Below are 23185 nucleotides of genomic sequence, written 5' to 3'. Positions count from 1 at the left end.
TTGACAGATGAATGGATAAAGAAGATGTGGTACATATACACAAGGCAAAATTTCTCAGCCATTAAAAAGAATGAAATAATGCCATTTGCAGCAATATGGATGGACCTGGAGATTACCATACTAAGTGACATAAGTCAGAGAGAGAAAGACAAATATCATATTATACTCCTTATATGAGGAATCTAAAAAAAAGATACAAATGAACTCATTTATGAAACAGACTCATAGACTTAGAGAACAAACTTATGGTCACCAGCAGGGGAAGGGTGAGGGGAGGCACAGACTGGGAGTTTGGAATTGACAGGTATACACTGCTATATTTAAGATAACCAACAAGGACCTACGGTATAGCACAGGGAAGGCTACTCAATATTCTGTAATAATCTAAATGGGAAAAGAATCTGAAAAAGAATAGATACTTGTATATGTATAACTGAATCACTTTGCTGTACACCTGAAACTAACACAACATTGTTAATGAAGTATACTCCAATATAAAATAAAAATTAAAAAATAGAAGATAAGAGATAAGTGTTGGTGAGGGTGTGGCGAAAAGGGAACACTTTTGCACTATTGGTGGGAATGCAAATTGATTCAGTCACTATGGAAAACAGTATGGCGGTTCCTCAAGAAATTAAAAATAGAACTACCACATGACCCAATAATCCCACTTCTGGGTATATATCCAAAGGAAACGAAATCAGCATCTCAAAGAGATAGCTGTTCTCCATGTTCACTGCAGCATTGTTCACAATAGCCAAGGTCTGTTAACAACCTGTGTGTCTATCATGCAATCTCAAGGGACTCCAAAGAGCCAAAATAATTTTGAAAAAGAAGAACAAAGTTGGAGGACTCCAACTTCCTGATTTCAAAATTTATTACAATCATAAGAAGTAAGAAGAATGTGGTACATGAATAAAGACAGTCATACAGACCAAAAAAATAGAAAAGAAAGCCCAGAAGTAAATCCTCATATATGTCATCAAATGATTTTTGACAAGGGTGCCACAACTGTTCAATGGAGAAAGGACAGCATTTTCAACAAATGGTGCTGGGAAAATTGGTATCCACATGCAAAAAAATAAAGTTGTGGGTTTCCCTGGTGGTCCAGTGGTTAAGACTCTGTGCTTCCACTGCAAGGGGCATGGGTTCGATCCCTGGTCAGAGAAATTCCGAATGCCTTGAGGTGTGGCAAAAAAAAAAAAAAAGTTTTTTTTTTAATTAAAAAATTTTTTTTAAAAAGGGACAGAGAAAGAATAAGTGTTTAAATAGGTTCCTGGGGAGACAAAATGACACATGGAATGGTTATCCATTCACTAAGACTTAGTGAAAGAAATAAGAACTATTTCAGATATAGATTAGAAAAGTTTCATAGCTCTGGGAGCTACCAATTAAGTAAATTACACTGATAGCTTTCATTTTTTCTGTGAAGCATAAGATATAGTCATCTGCCAAGCAGAAAGTGGAAAAAGAAAATGAAAGATTCAAAAATAAATGTTTATTTGGGTCATTTGGGCCCTGCACTGTAAAATGTAAAGTTTGATTATAAATGAAGCTGCTCGTGCAAGATAAATCTGAACTTTCCTCAAATTCACTCAGGGCAAAAGATTAAATAAATGTATCATTTTGGAAACAATGGCACGATAGACAATTAACTTGTGATACACAACTTTTGTTCAAATTCACCTTAATCAGAAGTGGATCTGGGAAATGAGAAGACATATTTAATAGCTTCATCCAAATAAACAGAAAATCCAAATTTCTCAAAGAAACTATTCTTGCTTGCAGTTATACACCCCACCCAACACACACAAAGTAACTCAAATTATCTTGTTGCATTGATTAGCTATATTTTAGCAAGTAAAGGTAATTCCCTGAATTTCAATGTTAACATGCAAAATGTCTAAGAAATTCATCCTTTTTACTTTTCATCACTCGTCTGCTGAACTCAAATGCCCAATATCAAAGGCATTATTATAGAGGAGCTAAAACTTTTTGCAGGTAAAATTATACAACAGCAAATTGTATTAAAGATATAAAATGCTGGAATTATGTGACATGCTGTCCTCAAAATTACTTGATTTTTTGGAAATATTTGTATATTTCCAAAGAGATTTTATTCTGCCATTACAATTTGGCATCATAAATCAGTATGTCACAAAGACTCAACTTCACATATATGAGAACATCTAGCATCAGAAAGATCCAAAAAGCAAGAATCACCTTAGATGGCTGAATTTAAAGAACAAATAAAATAAATGCCAATCCTGATGACCAAGATCCTTTTCACTACCCCAATTAACTTCACATTCAAAGAGTACATTTGCCTTAGAACATGACAGAAAATAGCAAAGAGGTGAACAACTTCAAAGTGAACATAAACCATCTGAAATATATGATAAAAGACTCAACAGCATTATTCTAAAATAGAATTAACTATAGTTCTAATTAACTTATAAGATTGCATTCCATACTTTTCTGTCTCTGAATCCAGAACGTTTCTTCTTTTTCTCTTCTGGATAAGACTCAAGACAAATATCTGAAGACTTTTTTTCATGGTTACAATCTTCCCCTTCATCTTTACTCTTCCCTTTATCATCGAGTTCACTCTTTAGGTTGTTTACAGATGGTGGAGATTCTGCAAGGGCCCTGGATGCACAAAAAATTTTTTAAAAAAAGCTATCAATCAAGAAGGTCCATCATATTAAACAAAAATGATTTTCACATAAAGCTTAGGAGCAAAGCAATGAAATTCATGAAAAATTCTACATGAAAAGGTTCCTCAAAAAAATAAAAAATAGAACTAATATATGATCCAGCAATCCCACTTCTGGTTATATATCCAAAAGAATTGAAAGCAGGGTCATGAAGAGATTTTTGCACACTCATGTTAACAGCAGCATTATTCACAATAGCTAAAACATGGAAGCAACCCAAACGTATATTGACAAATAAATGGATAAAGGAAATATGGTATATCTGTATAATACAATAATATTCAGCCTTAAATATAAAGGATATGACACCAAAAGCACTGGTAACAAAAGCAAAACAGACAGGCAGGATTACATGAAACTAAAAACCTTCAGCAGAGAAAAGGAAATAACAAAATGAAAAGGCCATCTACAGAATGGAAGAAAACATTTGCAAACCATGTATTTAATAAAGGGTTAACATTTAAAAGGTATAAAAGGAACTCTTACAACACAATAGCAACAAAATAAATAACCTGATTAAAAAATGGTCAAAGGAACTAAACAGACAATTCTCCAAAGAAGATACACACATAGGCAACATAAATATGAAAACGTGTTCAACATCAATAATTATCAGGGAAATGCAAATCAAAACCACCATGAGATATCAGCTCACACCTGGTAGGATGGCTTTTCTCAAAAAGCAAACAAACAAACAAAAAAACAAATAACAAAAACCCAAAAGATAACAAGTGTAGGCAAGCATGTGGAGAAAAGGGATCCCTGGTACACTGTAGGTGGGAATGTAAATTGATCAAGCCACTACGGAAAACCGTATGGAGGATACTCAAAAAACGAACAACAGAATTACCATATGATTAAGCAATCCCAATTCTGGTTACACATCACAAGGAACCAAAATCAGGATCTCAAAAAGATATATACACTCCCAATATGTGCAGAATAATATGTGCAGTATTATTCACAGTAGCCAAGATGTGGAAGCAGCCTAAATTTCTATCACTCAACAAACAGAATTTGCAAGTGACTGACAAGGTATTAATTACCAAAATATACAAAGAGCTCATGCAGCTCAATATCAAAAAAACAAACAACCCAGAACTCCTGGCAGTCCAGTGGTTAAGACTCCATGCTTCCAATGCAGGGGGCGCGGGTTCGATCCCTGGTTGGGGAACTGAGATCCCACATTCCATGTGGTGTGGCAAAAACAAAACAAAACAAAGCAAAAAACATCTCTTTCAAACAAATAACTCAAGCAAAAAATGGGCAGAAGATCTAAATAGACATTTCTTCAAAGAAGACATACAGAGAGCCAGGAGGCACATGAAAAGATGCTCAACATCACTAATTATCGGAGAAATGCAAATCAAAACTACAATGAAGTATCACCTCACACCAAAATGACCATCATCAAAAAATCTACAAGCAGGGCTTCCTAGGTGGCCCAGTGGCTGAGAATCCGCCTGCCAATGCAGGGGACACAGGTTCGATCCCTGCTCCAGGAAGATCCCACATGCCGTGGAGCAACTAAGCCCATGCGCCACAACTATTGAGCCTGTGCTTTAGAGCCCATGAGCCACAACTATTGAGCCCATGTGCTGCAACTACTGAAGCCCACGTGCCTAGAGCCCGTGCCCCGCAACAAGAGAAGCCACGGCAATGAGGAGCCTGCGCACCACAATGAGGAGGAGCCCCCACTCACCGCCAACTAAAAAGAAAGCCTGTGTGCAGCAAAAAAGAGCCAACACAGCCAATAAAATAAATAAATTTATAAAAAAAATCTACGAACAATAAATGCTGGAGAGCGTGTGGAGAAAAAGGAACCCTCCTACACTGTTGGTGGGAATGTAAATTGGTACAGCCACTTTGGAGAACGGTATAGAGATTCCTCAAAAAACTAAAAATAGAACTACCATTTGATCCAGCAATGCCACTCCTGGGCATGTATCTGGAGAAGACCATAATTCAAAAGGATACATGCACCCCAATGTTCACTGCAGCACTATTTACAATAGCCAAGACATGGAGGCAACCTAAATGTCCATGGACAGAGGAATGGATAAAGAAGATGTGATACATATATACAATGGAATGTTACTCAGCCATAAAAAGAATGAACTAATGCCATCTGCAGTGACATGGATGGACCTACAGATTGTCATCCTGAGTGAAGTAAGTCAGACAGAGAAAGACAAATATCATATGATATCATTTATATGTGGAATCTAAAAAAAGGATACAAATGAACCTATTTACAAAACAGAAATGAGTCACAGATGTAGAAAACAAACTTATGGTTACCAAGGGGGAAGGCGGGGGAGAGATAAATTGGGAGACTGGGGCTGACATATACACGCTACTATATATAAAATAGATAACTAATAAGAATCTACTGTATAGCACAGGGAACTCTATTCAATATTCTGTAATGACCTATATGGGAACAGAATCTAAAAAAGAGTAGATAATATGTATATGTATAACTGACTCACTTTGCTGTACAGCAAAACCTAACACAACATTGTAAATCAACTATATTCTAATAAAAAAGAAAAAAAATTAATGCTCAGGTTGGGCTATATAGGTTTCTTTTCCAAAGAGCTGTTTTTCTAATCAATGTATTGAATAATGCATATCTTTTCCCACTGAATTTTTTTACATTGAAAACTTTTGTTTGTTAAAGGCAAAAAACAAAAAACAAAACATAGATACAGGAAATGTGCTGTGTGTACAATGGAACACAGCATTAAAAAAGGAAGAAATCCTGCCATTCATGACAATACAGATGAGCCTAGAGGACATTATACAAGTGAAATAAGCCAGACACTACATTTTACCACTTATATGATTAATATAAACAGTGAAACTCACAGAGGCAGAGAATGAAATGGTGGTTTCCAGGGGTTGGGCAGGGGGGAATGGGGAGGTATTAGTCAAAGGGTACAAAGTTTCAGTTATACAAGATAAATAACTCCTAGAGATCTACTATACAGCATAGTGCCTGTAGTTAACAATACTGTATTGTATACTTAAAAATTTGCTAAGAGGGTATTTCGTTATGTGTTTTATCAGACACACACAAAGAAACATAACTAATAAACAAGAGGGAGGGAGGAAACTTCTGGAGGTGATGGAGAGGTGTATGGATCATGGTAATGGTTCACAGGTATATACTTATCTCCCACTTGTCAAGTTTTATGCACTAATTATGTGCAGCTTTCTATATGTCGAAAAAAAATTTTTTAAGGAAATTGGAAAAAAAAAACAGAAAAGGAAAGGAAATCCTGTCACATACTGTCATACAACATGGATGAACCTTGAGGACATTATGCTAAGTAAAACGAGCCAACCACAAATACTCTACGACTCATATGAGGTACCTAACATCCTCTATTTCATAGAGACAGAAAGTAGAATGTTGGTAACCAAGGTATGCAGGGAGGGAGAATAGAGGAATTGTTGTTTAATGGGTAGAGTTTCAGTTTTGCAAGATGAAAATTTCTGAAAATCTGTTTGACAATAGTGTGAACATACTACTGAACTGTACACTTAAAAATGGTTAGGATGGTTAGGTTTTTTTTTCTTTTTTTAAAAATTGAAGTACAGTTGATGTACAATAAGTTACAGGTGTACAATATAGTGATTCACAATTTTTAAAGGTATACTGAAGGATGGTGAATTTTATGTTATACATATTTTTTATCACAACGACAAAAAAATGCACTGAAAGAAGAAATGTGAGACCAAAAGAATTGCGAACAGGTATTTAGATAAAAACAGGTACATGAAAAAAAATTCTACATGAAGACAAATGATCTGATGGGCTGCCCAGGTTGACTCAATTATGAACAGCGAGAAAAAAACTGAATATTCAGTAAAAGCCCCTTGGGCTGACTAGAGATTGAAACTGATAATCTATTCTACGAACACTTTCCCAACTTACCCATCCAAGGTAATGACTCTATTCCTTCAAACTGCTACACTATTTAGTGACTGAATGTTATTGGCAAAATTTGTAGAGGTTCTCCAAATGCCTTGGCCAAAGCATTGTCATTGGTCCTTCTAAATCTCAAATCCACCCCTTTTGGAACTCATAAACTCTCACCCTTTGAGACAGTCATAGGATCCCCAATCCACTTGTTTCCTGCTTCTTCTGACCCACAACTGATAAAAGAAGAGATACTCCAATACTGCAAAAACCTAATTGCTTCTATTAAAAATAATCATGCTTTGGTAGAGCAATCTTTTCACATGCACCCTCTGAAGACAAAGACCTTAAGCATCACACCTTAAACTCTGGAGATTTTGTCTATTGGAAAAGACACCTCTAGAAGAACTCTCTTCAAGCTTGCTGGAGAGGCCTCTATCAGGTACTGCTAACCAACTCCTATGCCACCAAACTCTGAGGAAGAAACTCTTGGATTCACGTCACAAACCTAAAGAAAGCACCAAACCCGGACTGGACCTGCACATCATCTGGTGACCTGAAACTAAAGATTTCCTGAAATTGAAGTAGACGACATCTGATGAGACAGCTATTCCAAGATATCTGGACCACGCCTGTTGGAAATGTGTTAATGATGACATAATGCTTCAGATGATCTCCAATGTCAGTGATCTTGATAACAGTGAATTTTAGATAAAAAGTGCATGAGAGTTCTCCCTCTTACACCTCCTTGTTACTCAAATGTGACTTCAACAGGTTTCCAATCTGTGCACTTCCCCTCCAGCATGAGACACTAGACCCAGGAAAGTTCTTCCCTGGCACTGAAATATGAAAAACGACTGACAGTAGATAACCTGATTCTTGATCAGCAGTGCTTTCAGAGAAAGATCTTGGTCAAAAGGGGGAAATGTAAAAAATTAATAAACAGAAACCTCATTTAGAGTCAGGGGAACACAGATGTAGAGAACAAACTTATGGACACCAAGTGGGGAAAGCGGCAGGGCGGGGATGAACTGGGAGACTGGCATTGCCATACATACATTACTAATAAGAAAAAAAAAATCAAATTGTACGCTTTAAATATGCTCAGTTTACTGTATGTCAAAAAAAAAAAAAAATAGAATCGGGGGAGCTCTCACATCCTGTGATGATAGCAGAGCCCAACACGAAGAAGAAAGGCACCTCTTCTTTCCTGACAAGGACTCAGCCAATGAAAAGCCATGGACTCTTTGTTTAGTATAGCCCTCCCAACTTCTTTTCCACCCTATAAAAGAGACAGGCAGACCTTGAAGCAGAATATTTCTTATTTGTTGCTTTAACATGATAGCCCAATTCCCTGAAACATCATATTTCATAGACAAATATTATCAATGCCAAATGATTCAGCCAAGAAATTCTGATACAAAGTTAAGTCAGAAATCAATTCTTTTTAGATAAGAGAGACAACTGAAAAAATAAAATTACATGCAGGAACAGGATGCTCAGATAACACTCACCTCTTCCACAAGAGACCAGTACTTGCAGTTACTGCAGATGCTCCAAGAAAAGCCACCATCATTAGCCGTCGCCTGATCTGGGTGGGCTGTGATCCTCTATGGTACCATCGAGAGCCCACTGCCAGCTCTGCCAATGCAGAAAGAGAAGTAATACGAAACATCCTGTGGACAAAGAGTGGAAGTGTTATTCCTAGCTGATGGCAGTGACAGCGATGATGATGATGACAATAACAGTATTAACATCACCAACAAATACTAAGTACTCAATGGCAGACAGTATTCTAAATGCTTGGCAATATTATGTATTATCCCATTTAATCCTCAGAACAATCAGATAGGAAGCTACTACTACTTACAAACCTGATATATCAGTCAAGGTACAATTAGAAGAAACCACATAGTAATTTGAATGGGAAAATTTAATATAAAGCACTATTAATTACAACAGGCAATTAAGTATGTAAGAGTATGGGTGGGACTTGGGGGGGGGGAGTCAAGGAAGGGAGGGAATACGGGGATATGTGTATAAAAACAGATGATTGAACCTGGTGTACCCCCCCCCCAAAAAAAAAAAAAAGTATGTAAGAGTAAAGAGACATCAGATACAGGCAGCAGTCACTACTTAAAGGGCTGCTGCAGAGCAACAAAAAAGGAATAAATCTGTTAAGGGGCCACTCCCAATAGGGCTGAGATTCAGACACTGTGGTGAGTACGCAGCAATGGATGTCTGAGAGATTTACTAAAGTGCTACACCAAAAGAACTCACTGTAAAGCCCTCTATAGATGGTGACTGAAGGAGAAATGGGTATTTCTTCTTGATTACATGACTTTTTGAAGTGGCAATTCATTCAAATCACAAAGTATCCATGCTTCTCCCCTTTGATTTGCTCAAAGCATAGTTTACATCTTTCGGATTTAAATTATCCTGCATTTTGTATGTATTCATATAGTCACATATTTGTTCATACGTAAGTTTGCCTCCCCCCACTACCAACATACACACTTGGTTCTGAGCTCCCTTTAACGCCAAAATTATTCTTTTCCTCTTTGAAAACACACAGTCTAACACAGAGCCTGTTACATTACAGCTGCTTAAAATATTTAACTATTTTACTTTAACATGAAAAATGTCAAGTTACAAATTATACAGGTACTGGCTCCAAACATTTAAGTACATTTCTCAATCTCAATATACTAAGAAAACTATGTCTTTTATTGTTTGGGTTCAAGTTAAGTTAGACTATTTAGCTGTCTCCTAACATCACTGAGCTTGTTACTGACTCTTCTCTGGGACCTGTACCTGTAACCTCTTAGCTTAACTTTTCTTCTAGCCTCCTCCTTCATTCAACCTAGGTCCAATGTCAAAGTTGCAGCTAAATCTTGCCCTTACAGATAAAGTGGGAAATAATCAATTTTTTTCTCCTATATCCTATGACCTAAGCTTCAGCAATACATCCCTTCCAATCCTAGAAAGCACCTCATTTTATTGCACATACTCTAGCAAATTCCAGCACCAAGGAGGCTGTCCTTTATGTTTTCTTCCTGTCCTTTATATTTTCTTCCTGTCAACTTCTGATTCATTTTTAAATTAATATTTTCCGAACCCACAAGTGCATTCATACACAGCACTGCTTTTGTCTATAACAAAGACAAACACAACTAAAACACTCATATCTGGAGAAAACATTTTTTCGTCACTGACAACAGAAAGAAAAGGGCATTGGAAAGTTTTCAATGAGAAAGACAAATAACATAACCAAATTCAAAAGCTGGACCAGGCAAGGGGTGTGTAAGGCTGGAAGATAAGTTTACAACATCTGATCAGATATGGAGAATACATAAATGATCAAACAGAAAAGCCATGATCACTTGAGAAAATCCTTTGAATGCTGGACTGAGAATTTTGATCACATATACAACACACAGGGAGCCACTGAAGTCCTTAAAAAGGAAAAGAACATGATGAAAACATTTTTAAAGAATTCCAATCTAACTACCAGCAGTGAAGAGAATAAACTGCAAAGAACCATAGGCAGAGAGAGCTAACAGGGAAGTAATGAGTACACTCAGAGGCAACTAATAACCAAAAGCATTGTGATGACCTAGATTAGGATGGTAAGTATAGGAACCAAAAATAAAATAAAATTTTCCAAAGAGAAACAAAACTATTGGATTCAGTGTTTGACATACATCAATATCTAACTGTGTGGGAATTCCCTGGTGGTCCAGTGGTTTGGACTCTGTGTTCTCACTACTGTGCGCTCCAGTTCAAACCCTGGTTGGGGAACTAAGATCCTGCGAGCCGTGTGATGGGACCCAAAAAAAAAAAAAAAAAAAACTGCACAGGAGGTGTGGAAGACAAAAAGGGGAAAGAAATTAAAACAATAACAGCAACACTAAGTAATATGGTAGAAAGTGAAATGGAATAGGAATCCAATGACCCAAGATCTAGTGTCAACTCTACTATTAAACTGTTGTGCACAATGGAAGCTCATCTCTCCTCCTCAGAGAATAGTTTACCCATTGATAAGATGAGAGAACTGCCTAAAGGAACTTTAGGGTTTCTCTTATCTCTTTAATGTTCTCATACCTCTGGTGAGAAAAGGTATGGCAAAATTTAATCTATTTCAATTGGGGGGAGGGACTAAGACCATATCATATATTCAAGATTAATAAGCTTTGAGAATCCATATCTGTATGCTATGGCTCCAGAGGATTTTCAGCTTTGGAGGTTCTGAGCTATACTAACATTCCACTTAACATTTGACACTGTAATTCAAATGTTACTGTCTACATCTCATTTCACCACTGTTAACATCATTGCCCAAAGGACACATCAAAATATATATCTATTCATCTTCCCTAGTGTAATTTCTATTGATGTCAAGTAAACAGAAGGAAAAAATTATCCCATTGAGAACAGGCTTTATTATAATTTAATTCCCAGCTTTGTAATGAAGAAATAGTGTAACTAGTTGAATGTGTTAATTTTTTTTTTTTTAGAGATAAAATAATATGGTTTTTTATTGACAGCTTTCTTGAGGCAAAATTGATATATAATAAGCCACACTTACTTAGGTGTACTATTTAATAACTTTTGGTATCTGTGTACCTTCATGAAAACATGCAATATGAGGCACGTATTCATTTCCCTTTAAATTTTCTTCATTCCCTTTTGTGTTTGTGTCCTCTGCGAATGTGTTAATTTTTGATGGGAGACCATTTAAACAGATTTGAGGAGATCAGCTTTCCAATTGAGTCTGGAAAACTGAATAGGCCAACTGGCAGCAGTTATGCGGTAATTAAGATTAATATGCACATTTATGACATGGATTAAATTAAACCAAAACCAGTGCATTTTTATCTTCCCTAACAGTCCCCATCCTTCTCCTAAAAAAAAGGCATGCCTCTAAAAAATAGCTTTGATGTGAACTGAAAAAAGATGAAGAGGTATTTCTAATCAAGAAATGTCAAGGGAAGCAAAAAAAAGATAAGTTTGTTACCAAAGAAAAGCATTATTTATCCAACAAGAAACAGAACAAGTTTTTGTTTTTGTTTTCTTAAATCTGTAACAGTATATCATCACTGTGTTTCTATATCTATTATTTTTAAACTATTATGCTTTTGGTAAATTTCAAAGGGTCACAGAAACAGAAAAATCACTTAATTCAACATTCTTATTTTACAGGTGAAGGAACTAAGATCCAGATAAATTATGTAGTTTACTCATAGCTAATTAATACAAAAACCTACAACAGATCCTAAAATTCTTGATTCCCAAATAAATAACCTAAGGGGGGGGGGAATCTTTTTAATAACTGTTCCCAGAAAAATAAGTTTAACAGCCACAGTTCAAAAGTAGATCAAGTGTCCAACTATAGAAAGATAGTGTTATAAATATTAAAAATGATAACCATTAAAAAGTATTAAAATATTATTTCACAAACCAACAGAAAGTTGGGCTAAAGATATAAAAAGACAATTGGAAAAAAAAAAGTAAACATGGCTCTGTAATCTATGAAAAGATACTTAATATCACACATAATAAGAGAATACAGATTAAAACTATACTGACATACTGCTTTTTACTCATTAAGCTGGCAAAATCCAAAAGTTTGAGAACATACTTGTTGGCAATGCTTTAAAAATGGTACCGCTGAGGAATGTGTAAATTGGTACAATCTATGGAGGGCAATTTAGTCATTTCCATCAAAATGACCCACATAAACTGCATATATTGACCCAGCAATTCCATTTCTGATATAATATGCTAGTGATATACTTGCACACCTTTGAAAATACACACGCACAGTTATTCACTGCATCATGGCTTGTAACAAACAGCAAAAGACTAAAAATCACCCCAACGATCACCAAGAGAGAACTGGTTAAACTACGATAAATAGCAATACATACAAGGCAATACCACATAGCAATACACAGAAAATGAAAAAACTATGCATAGATTTGAAAAGATTTTCAAGACATACTGTTATCTAAATAAAGCAAGGTGTGGGATGACAGATGATGTAGCATGCTACTTTTCATGTAAAAAGAGGGGAAATAAAAATGTATATTTGTATGCTCTTATTAATTAACTCTGGAAGGACATACAAAACAGTAATAGCAACAGTGCCAGCAAGGGTGGAAGATGGGTGAGATGTGAGACAGGGAGATTTTTATGACATACTGTTTCATTTTTAAAACTGTGCTTATGTATTTATTCAGGCAAACAAATAGATAGGATTTCACACGAGCATCCTCACTGAAGTTTAAAGGCAGAATAAATGGTAATGTGTGCATGCCAGTTTAAATAATGTAAAATATATGTGCACCCTTTTCATTTATAAAAAAAAAAAGATGATGTAAATAAAATTTAATGATTACTCTAGGGGAAGAGTTTACTCAAACTTTTTCATTTAAAGAAAATTAAAGGCAGGCCCAGGTTGATGTTTCATTCTCCTCAGCCAAGAACTCTCGTTTACCAGCCCTATTAGTGGGCTCAGGCCCAACGTCTCAGAAATCAACCCACATCATGGCAAATTTCCTAGTAAGATAAGCCTTACTTAAATTCATATTCCAATACTCTCATTATTGGCACATCCTGATTCAACTTATCAAATTATTAGAATTCCAGACCTTATCCTGAGCCTGGCTTAAAATATCTGCTTGCACTTTCTTTGTTATTATGCCCCTGGTATTTATGACCTCTGGCAACTGCACATTTAAAGAACCGCTGCTTGGCTCTTCCACTCCTGCCACTGGCCTACATAAACCTCTTTTGTACTATTTCTGATTGTTACCTAGCACTATTGTTAAAAGCAACACCTGTTAATATTGAGGCCAAGGTAAATTTCTAAGATCTACCTACAAAACTCAAACCTCAGTTAACTAAAGCTTTAAGGTTTCAAAATGTTTAGTCTACATGAACTAAGTCTACATGAACTAACAAGGACTAAGTGTCCTTTATTTCTGTATTTCTAGACTCTAACACATCATCTGTCACAGCTAGTGTACACAGGTGATGGGGCAGTGCATTACATGAACTCGGAAATGTGGCTGCTCTCTGAGAATCACATCATAAAATCAGCACTCTCTGGAAATGTGGCTGCTCTCTGAGAATCACATCATAAAATCAACACTCACAAGAATTCACTCTAGTCATCCCAGTGGCAGCTGTATGCTAACCATAGAACTGGGTTCAGTAGGCCATCAAAGCCTCAGCCATTAAGTATCTTAATTATACACTTAACTCTCCTTTATTCTGTTTCCATGTTCGCTAAGTAATTTGTGCTTCCTATGTAGATTGCCTTCAGACAGAGAGCATGTTGATCAGAAGATGGAAGTTTCTAGTTTTGTGGTAAATTAAAAAATTGGCAATCTGCAATTTGGTTTATAATTTTAATCTCCCATGATATTAGTCAGTCTAAAGAGGCTTCTCTGAATCCAACCAATTCCAAGGCACTGATAAGATCCAGTTTAAGGACTTCCAAGGTTCAAGGCCAAGGTCTTGGACTATGGTGACATCTTGCCCCTCTGCCTTGCCATTTCATTCACACTTACACCCTAGTGAGAACTTCTCAAAAGCTTTGTATGGCCAGAGTCTCTGAACCTAGCAATCCACACTCACTTTTCCTTCTGCCCGGGGCGTAATCGAGTTAGGGGAAGGTAATAAATGAAGAATCTAAAGAAAGGAAAATGATCGGAATATTGTTTTGCTGGACATGATACAGATTTTTGTGTGGAATAAGTAAGACTACTTGCATTTTTGCTACAATAATAATATAGGAATACGTTTTTATTGTTGAAAATGTTGTTGTAGAGAAATATATAAAGAAACTATGTATTCTTTTTCATACATCTGAAATTCCACCACTCTTCCAGAAGAAAGAACTGAAGAGGGAAAATAAGAATGTATATTTGTGGGACTTCCTAGGTGGCGCAGTGGTTGAGAATCCACCTGCCAATGCAGGGGACACAGGTTCAATCTCTGCTCCAGGAAGATCCCACATGCCGCGGAACAACTAAGCCTGTGCGCCACAACTATTGACGCTGTGCTTTAAAGCCCATGAGCCACAACTATTGAGTCCATGTACTGCAACAACTGACGCCCACACGCCTACAGCCCATGCTCCGCAACAAAAGAAGCCATGGCAATGAGGAGCCCGCATACCACAATGCCGAGGAGCCCCCACTCACCGCAACCAAACAAAGCCTGTGCACAGCAAAAAAAGACCCAACACAGCCAAATAAATTAATTAATTAATTAAAATAAACACAAAAAAACACATTAAAAAAATGTATATTTGCATATCCCGTCAAAGGATATACAGAAATACCTTTTTCTTTTTAACTATTACAGAGTATTTCATTCTATGACTGTTCCACTATGACTGTTTAACTATTTGCCAATTAGTACAGTAAAGTTGTTTCTGTACTTTGCCATTACAAATATAGCTACAGAGACTTTTTTCCCTATGCATTTATTTTTACTCATTTTTATTCAAGTATATCTATCTGTGGGACAGATATCTAAAAATGAAACAGGTTAAAAGTGTGATCTTTTTTTTAATTAATTTATCATTTTTGGCTGCTTTGGGTCTTTGTTGCTGTGCACAGGCTTTCTCTAGTTGTGGAGACTGGGGGCTACTCTTCGTTGTGATGCAGTGGCCTCTCTTGTTGTGGAGCATGGACTCTAGGGAGCATGGGCTTCAGTAGTTGCAGCATGCAGTCTCAGTAGTTGTGGCTCACGGGCTCTAGAGTGCAGGCTCAGCAGTTCTGGAGCACGGGCTTAGCTGCTCCGCAGCATGTGGGGTCTTCCCGGAGCAGGGATTGAACCCATGTCCCCTGCATTGGCAGGTGGATTCTCAACCACTGCGCCACCTAGGAAGTCCCAAGAGTGTGATAATTTTTAACTTTATAAAAATTTTATTGAAGTATACTTGATTTACAATGTTGTGTTAATTACATCTGTACAGCAGTGACTCAGCTATATACATAAATTCTTTTTCATGTTCTTCTCCACTATGATGTATGTGTGTATGTGTGTGTGTGTATACATGTGTATATATATTCTTTTCCACTATGATTTATCACAGGATATTGTATACAGTTCCCTGTGCTACACAGTAGGACCTTGTTGTTTATCCATCCTATATATAACAGTTTGCCTCTGCTAATCCCAAACTCCCATTCCTTCCCTTCCCTACCCTCATTTTTAACTTTGATAGATACTGTCAAATTACCTTTCAATACTTACATTCCAATTTATACACCCACCAGCACTGTATGAGGGTATTCCTTTCCCTGTACTTGCTATTCTCAATCTTTTCCATTTATATGATAGACAAAAAATCTAATTTAATTTGCATACTCCCTATAGTAAATGAGTTTGATAATATTTGTTTGCTTTTCAAGAGTTCATCATTGGTGCTCTGAGGACCACTAGAATATTAAGTTGTATTTATTTTCTTTTGTTCCAGTCATATTTCCAGTCTTCAGGCTTCATCTTTCCTTATTTGCAAAAAGAAAAAAAAAAGGAGGGGGGGCATTTGTTTCATCTAGATTTTTTTTTAGATATAATAATATGTTTAGGTTAGATGTAATTTAACACTATTTCATTCAATGTTATTTTTGAGTAGAATGTTATTTTTATTAAACAACAACAACAAAAAAGCTATAACTTCCTTAATCTGAACCGTTTCAATACTTTTCTAATTCAATCTGACTAAGCTCCACCAGAGCTGACTGGGAAGTTTTTTTCCATCTAATGTTTTGCTTTCTGATGTCTAGTTATACTTTTGAAATATCTGGATTATCCATTCAGCACATTACTGAAAAGAATGATTTAATCTAAACAGCAACAGAGTTCTCAAAAATACCCCTCAAGTGTTTCATCTGCACACAAGCTAAAATTTACACTTCACATTTACTAAAAATTACAGTGTGTCCAATTTAACTGCAATATAGGGACATAGCTACTTCACAACACAAACAGATGCATTTTTTCATAATTTATTTTACTAAAGCTACAACCCAGAACAACTCTTTAAATACATACAGTAGTGCAAGCATCAACAAGTGTGTTTATTTCACTGATATTTCTAATACTTCTTTTCTGCAAAGGGTGTATGTTATCCCCAAAGTACATGCAATCTATGAAAGCAATAGTTGCCATGAACATAAGAGAATAAATAACAGGGAAAAAATGAGCATCTGCTATTGCTATATTTAAGATTTATGGACTTCTGATAGCAGATTTAAGCAGCTTCAGATTAGCCGCTCAAGTTATTCTTTGGGCAAACTATAAGGATTATTGTAATTAATATTTTCATAATTGATTTCATATTCATATCATAGTTTATATACCCTTAGAGCTCAATAAACTGGGCTTAGGTATCTTCATGAAAGCACAAACATGAGGACTGTACCAATACAATACACAAAGCCTAACACAATACTTAGGGCATTAGATAGATTTAAATGTTTGTCAATTTAAAAAGAAATACAGTATTTTGAATAATGCCAAATAATTATAAAGATATTGACTATATAATAGGCTACTGGACTGGAAGTGAGGACAGTCAAGTTTCTGGCTTGGTTTTTATCATTGTTTCTAAATGTCTTAACATGACAAACTACTTCTGTACTATTCGTCTGACCAGCCCTTCTTTAGACTCAAATGAAATCCCATCTCATCCATAAAAGTTATGTAAAACAATCATTACCATTCTTGATTTCTTCCTTTGAATTCCTGTAGAATTAATATTCTGTACCACTATTATGGTACCTTGTTTATTAAATCACTTTAATATATGCCTGCCAACTTGCCGAAGAGACTGTAAATTAAAGATATGAAGTATCTTTTAGGCTTCTTAGTATCCTAAGTGCCAGTTAATAAATCTGAAGTTACTACTAACAGTAATAACAGGTATTACTGTTCAATTACACTAGAGTACCTACAGAAAACTTAGGGTCTCTTTCTACCTCTACTACTATCCTGCTTTATGACCAGCAAAAGCCTTACTCTCTCTAAAAATGCAGGGAGATGCACAGTACAGGTGGTTATTTTTAAGTCCTTTCTGGCTTTAAGAGTTCATTTCAGGAAAACAAAATGAAAAGGTGTTTCGTACTTTTTGGAAGAAGAAAGTCATCCTGAATGGTTATTAATGACATGACATCCTACATTAGCCTCACTGGCTTAAGAAAATTTCATATAATCCAAAATATCCAATTGCTATTATTTCATTTATGTCATTAGCTATTTATCGAGCAAGGGACGTTGAGGGCACTGCAAGAGGCATAAAGATGAGCGAGACATAGTGTGCCCACAGACACCTTATAATTTGGTACTGGACATAAAACAACTATTCAAATAACCATAATGCAAGGCAGGAAGAAAGGTAAGGGCTACATGAACACAGTAACATAGATTCAAAGAAAGGAAAAATTACATTAGGTGGGAAAGTGGAAAGGGCTCAAGAAAAAATCCAAGGAAGATTTACTCAGGGTAGGAAAAAGCTAAGCATTCTTTACAAAAAACTTTGAATGCACTATCTTAAGAAGCCTTTGTCATTTTACCTGAGGAATGGGATAATCTACCAGAAATACAATCTTTACTGAACAACTATGACACTTTCAAAAATGCAATAATATATTAGATTTCGATTATGCCAAATAATTTTTAAAACATCGCCATACATTTCTTTTAGAAGAAATGAATCAGACTGAAAGTTCCGCAATGAAGACACCAGGACGACTGCCAAAATACAGTAAAGATTAATGTTCACATCTAGAAAAGATGCACTTTCATACCTCAAAGTGACATTACTGACAGTATAAGCTTCAGTTCACTCTGGTCTGAAAAATCAGTATTTCTCAACAGCAGAAAAAGAGCTATTTTAATGATCTCAGGAATGTAAAGTTAATTTAAGTCACAAACATCTCTAACAGTTTTTAAAAAACCAACAAAAAAACAACTGTAGGCACAAGAATCATCTCACAGAAATGTTAGGCTTAATATAGAACGTTTGTACGTATTCTTGCTAAATGAAGATGCTATGGAAAAGCAAGTCAATATCCCATAGCACTCAACTTTCTGAAACTGTGAAACATTTCCTCACCCACCTAAGAACCTTCAAAGTTCACTTTCACAAAATACACACACACACCTGCACACACACACATACCATAGAGACATTTTATTGCAATAATAAAACCTGAAACTTATGTCTGGTGAGGGAAGAAGAATTGAAGAGTAGCAATTTCCCTTCCTTGAACAACTGCACAAAAGAACAAATCAACCAAAGAAAGTCTATTTAAAACAAAGCAGGCAAACCATCCAGGAAACTACACAAATAATGATAACCAATATAAATTTTCTAAAACCACTAGGATGTGCTAGTGTGTTGAGATGAGTAAGCTTCTTTCAATATTTAAAATTTCCATAAAACAACATCTCCAACTTTCAATTCAAGTCTTAGAAATTAGGTAGTCATGGAATTTTAACGGCTAATAAATACTTATAACGTACTTAAGAACCATTAGAAAAACTACAGGATGGGAAAAAAAGGCAGCTATCAATAAGGAAAGTTTAAGTGCTGCGCCAAAAGAAATTAGAGCCAAGAGAGTACTGACTTGTACAAGGCAAAGATCAGGGTGTGCAGAAATGAAGAGGAAGAGTAGTAGTCTAGAGGAAGCACTGTGGAAAACCACTTTTTACTCTCCACCTCCCCTAAACATCTTTGGTTTATCCAAAATTAAGATACACTTCAGACTATCGTTACTGAGTCCACACTCCTGCTGCTCGTCACATGACAGGCCAAAAATCGAGAGCCCAACCATAAGAACTCACAGTAAGTAGAAGAGGAAACTTCCCCCTCCCAGACAGCAACATGCAGTGCACTTTAGACAGCACATTGGGCTCAAATCAATTTAAGGTTTGTGGCAACCCTGTGTCAATTAATTCAACTGGCACCATTTTTCCACAGCATTTGTTCACGTCATGTCTCTGTATCACATTTTGATTAAAAAAGTAGGAATGAAGAATTAAGTTGTTAAAAAATGACTAGATCTCAATCCCCATCAGCCCCCTTGGCAATCCTTCAGTCAGACCACACAGGTAAAGATAACATCTGAAGAAAGATCATGAGGAGTCAGCTAGCTTGCACACAATGGAAAATGATGCAGAACCTAACCTTCTGCCTCAATGATTAACTGAGATTACTGCCCCTTTTTTCCCTTTAAAAACTGCCATAGCTGAGTAGAATCTTGGGAGTTGGTTTTGGGGACACAAGTCCACCTTCCCCCAGATTGCCTACCTTCTGATTAAAGCAAGCTTTCCTTTCTACCAACACTTGCCTCGAGTATTGGCTTTTGAGTGGGAAGCAGCCAAACCTGAGTTCAGTAACATTAGTAATAAGGCATATATATTTTGAGTTTCACAAGGTAGTGATAATTTACCAAAGAAGCTGAACCAGTTTACATTATTACAACTTGGTAGAATTCTGCACTAGCTTATAGTATCACCTCTAGAGTATGAGATTTCCCATTGCTTCACATTCTTACCAATATTCACCATTGTCTGTTTTAATTTTTCATGTATTTATTCATTATGCCAGATTTTTGCTATTCAGTTGCATGTGTGGTGTTATTTCACTGTAGTTTTAGCTTGGATTTCTCTGATGACTGAAGAGTTGAACATGTCTTCATATATTTATTGGCTACTGCTATTTATCCATTGAATTCTTTTGCCCACTTCTGTGGGATATTTCTTTCTACTTTTTGATTTGTATAAGTTCTTTATGTTTTCTAAGCAAATAGATTTCCTGTTATATAGCTTGCAATTTCATCACCATCTTAATGCTATCAATTAATGAAAACAAGATCTTGGTTCCAATATATCTCTTTCCAGGTCATGCATTTTTGTATTCTACGAATACTTTCCCAACCAATGTTCATGAAAACATTATCTCATAAATTATGCTTTTTAAGCAAATTATTAAAAATGGCCTATGCTGACAAAAAAAAAGAGATACATTTCAAATTCAAGCCCTAAGCTTCAAAAATTTTATGGTTACTTTGCCATATTTTTGGCAACACCAGCAGTCACAAAATCTTAGTATATAACAAAATTTCATTTAAAATGTTTCCGTTTAAACAATTCTTATTGTAGGATAATCCAATAATGTGCTGTTAACTAATATTTGATTTTCACTTGGAATTTTCTAAATGTCAACTCTCACAGAATATAAAACTTAATCTTTATCATCAAACCAAAGTATAAGGTTAGGTTTGGTTCAGGTTAGGTTAGGTTAGGTTAGGTTAGGCTAAGGTTTGCTATGATGTTTATGATTTAGGTTAGGTTAGGTTAGGTTAGGTTAGATTAGGTTAAGGTTTGCTATGATGTTTATGATTTCAAGACAACAAACAGGGGTAGCTGAAGATATTAGCAGATGCCTACATTCCTATCTCCCAATATTTTCTCCAAAAGCAATGCAGATCAACAAGAATGGGAAAATGACTATATGGAAACCATGAAAAACATGAATAAGGGCAGAGGGTATATGGGAAATCTCTGTGCTTCCTCCTCAGTTTTATTGTAAACATAAAATAGCTCTAAAAAAAGTAAACTCTTGGACTTCCCTTGTGGTGCAGTGGTTAAGAATCTGCCTGACAATGCAGGGGACTCTGGTTCGATCCCTGGGCTGGGAAGATTCCACATGCCATGGAGCAACTAAGCCCATGCACCACAACTACTGAGCCTGCACTCTAGAGCCCGTGAGCCACAACTATTGAGCCCATGTGCTGCAACTACTGAAGCCTGTGTGGCTAGAGCCTGTACTCTACAATAAGAGAAGCAACCACAATGAGAAGCCCACACACTGCAACGAAGAGTAGCCCCCACTTGCCGCAACTAGAGAAAGCCTGCGCACAGCAACAAAGACCCAATGCAGCCAATAAATAAATAAATTTATTAAAAAAAGTAAACTCTTTAAAAAAAATGCATGTGGAATCTCAAGGGACCCCAAATAGCCTAAACAATCTTGAAAAAAATATGAACAAAGTTGGAGAACTCTCATTTCCTGATTTCAAAACTTACTACAAAGCTACAGCAATCAAAACAGTGTGATACAGCATAAAGACAGACATATAAGTCCAATGACACAAAATAGGGAGCCCAGAAATAAACCTTCACATATATGGTCAACTGATTTTCAGCAAGGGTGCCAAGACCGTTCAACAAAGAGAGGAACTCTTTTCAACAAATAGTACAGGTAAAACTGCATGTTCACATACAAAAGAATGAAGCTGGACTCTTAGCTTACACCATATGCAAAAATTAACTCAAAATTGACCACAGACCTAAGCATAAGAGCTAACACTATAAAACTCTTAGAAGAAAACAAAAGGAAAAACCTCTATAACAATGAATTTAGCAATGGCTTCTTGGATTGAATACCAAAAGCACAGGTAACAAAAGAAAAAATAAATTGACTTCATCAAAATAAAAAAAAAAACTTTTGTGCATGAAATTATAGTATCAAGAGATTAAAAATATAACCCATAGAAGGGGAGAAAACATTTGCAAAGCATATGTCTAACAAGAATTAATATCTAGAATATATAAAGAATTCCTACATTTGAACAACAAAATAATCCAATTTAAAAATGGGCAAAGCACTTGAATAGACATTTCTTCAAAGGAGACATACAAATGGCCAATAAGTACATGAAAAGATGCTCAACATCATTAGTCATTAGGGAAATGCAAACCAAAACCACAATGATATACCACTTCACACCCATTAGTATGGCTATCGCCAAAAGCAAAAATGCACACCTCAAACCTTTTAAGATTTTCAAGCTAGAAAACTCAAATATGATAACAATATATCACAGAAATATCTTTATCATACATAGGCCTAAAGCTCTTAATTGTTAATTTCCAGAACAGCTTAAAATAATTACTTTGAACAAAAAATTCAAAGCCACACACACAAAAATATTTTCAACACCCTGTAACACAATGTATTAGACTTAAATAATAACTACACATTTTTACCTTATAGAACTTCAAAGAGGACTGTGCAGGATAAGAAAAAATGCATCAGAAGGAATATTTTAAAAACCAGTTGGATAAAAAATATTTTTATCAACGTGATCAAGAACTTAATGTAATGGACACACATAGAACACTGATTCAGCCGCATATTATACATTCTTTTCAAATACACACAAAAATTATAGAAATTAACCCCATGAAGTGAAATGGCATCTAAGTTTTGCATTTAAAAGTCAAGTGACAGTGGGAGTGGGAAATTACAAATGAAGGACTGGCCAAATGTTGATAAATAATGAAGCTGGGTAATTGGTACACGGGGATTTTGTATTGTATATTAAGACATTTTTCATAATTCTGTATATGTTTCAAATTTTTCATAACAAAAAATATTTAAAAATTGATCATAGAGGTTCTGGCTCCACTTAAGATGAAGTGAGCACGCTCCTTCCCGTCTGCTCCACTG

The 23185-nt window shown here is 35.8% G+C and overlaps 1 protein-coding gene across 2 annotated transcripts in view; it reads right to left on the bottom strand.

Moving 5' to 3' along the window:
- MICU1 (mitochondrial calcium uptake 1) overlaps nt 1–23185 on the bottom strand; it is a 234429-nt gene that overhangs the window by 183583 nt on the left and 27661 nt on the right. For both annotated transcript variants that reach the window (XM_057734250.1, XM_057734251.1), the window contains exons 2-3: nt 8160–8321; nt 2475–2649 (exon numbers count right to left, since the gene is read on the bottom strand). In XM_057734250.1, coding sequence (XP_057590233.1) covers nt 2475–2649; nt 8160–8320 — 336 coding nt within the window. In that variant the 5' untranslated portion in view covers nt 8321. The remainder of the gene's footprint in view (nt 1–2474; nt 2650–8159; nt 8322–23185) is intronic.

This window comes from Hippopotamus amphibius, chromosome 5 (genome assembly GCF_030028045.1).
Source record: "Hippopotamus amphibius kiboko isolate mHipAmp2 chromosome 5, mHipAmp2.hap2, whole genome shotgun sequence".
Lineage (NCBI taxonomy): Eukaryota > Metazoa > Chordata > Mammalia > Artiodactyla > Hippopotamidae > Hippopotamus > Hippopotamus amphibius.
Note: the sequence above shows the minus strand (reverse complement) of the source record. Positions and strands in the feature narration are given on the sequence as shown.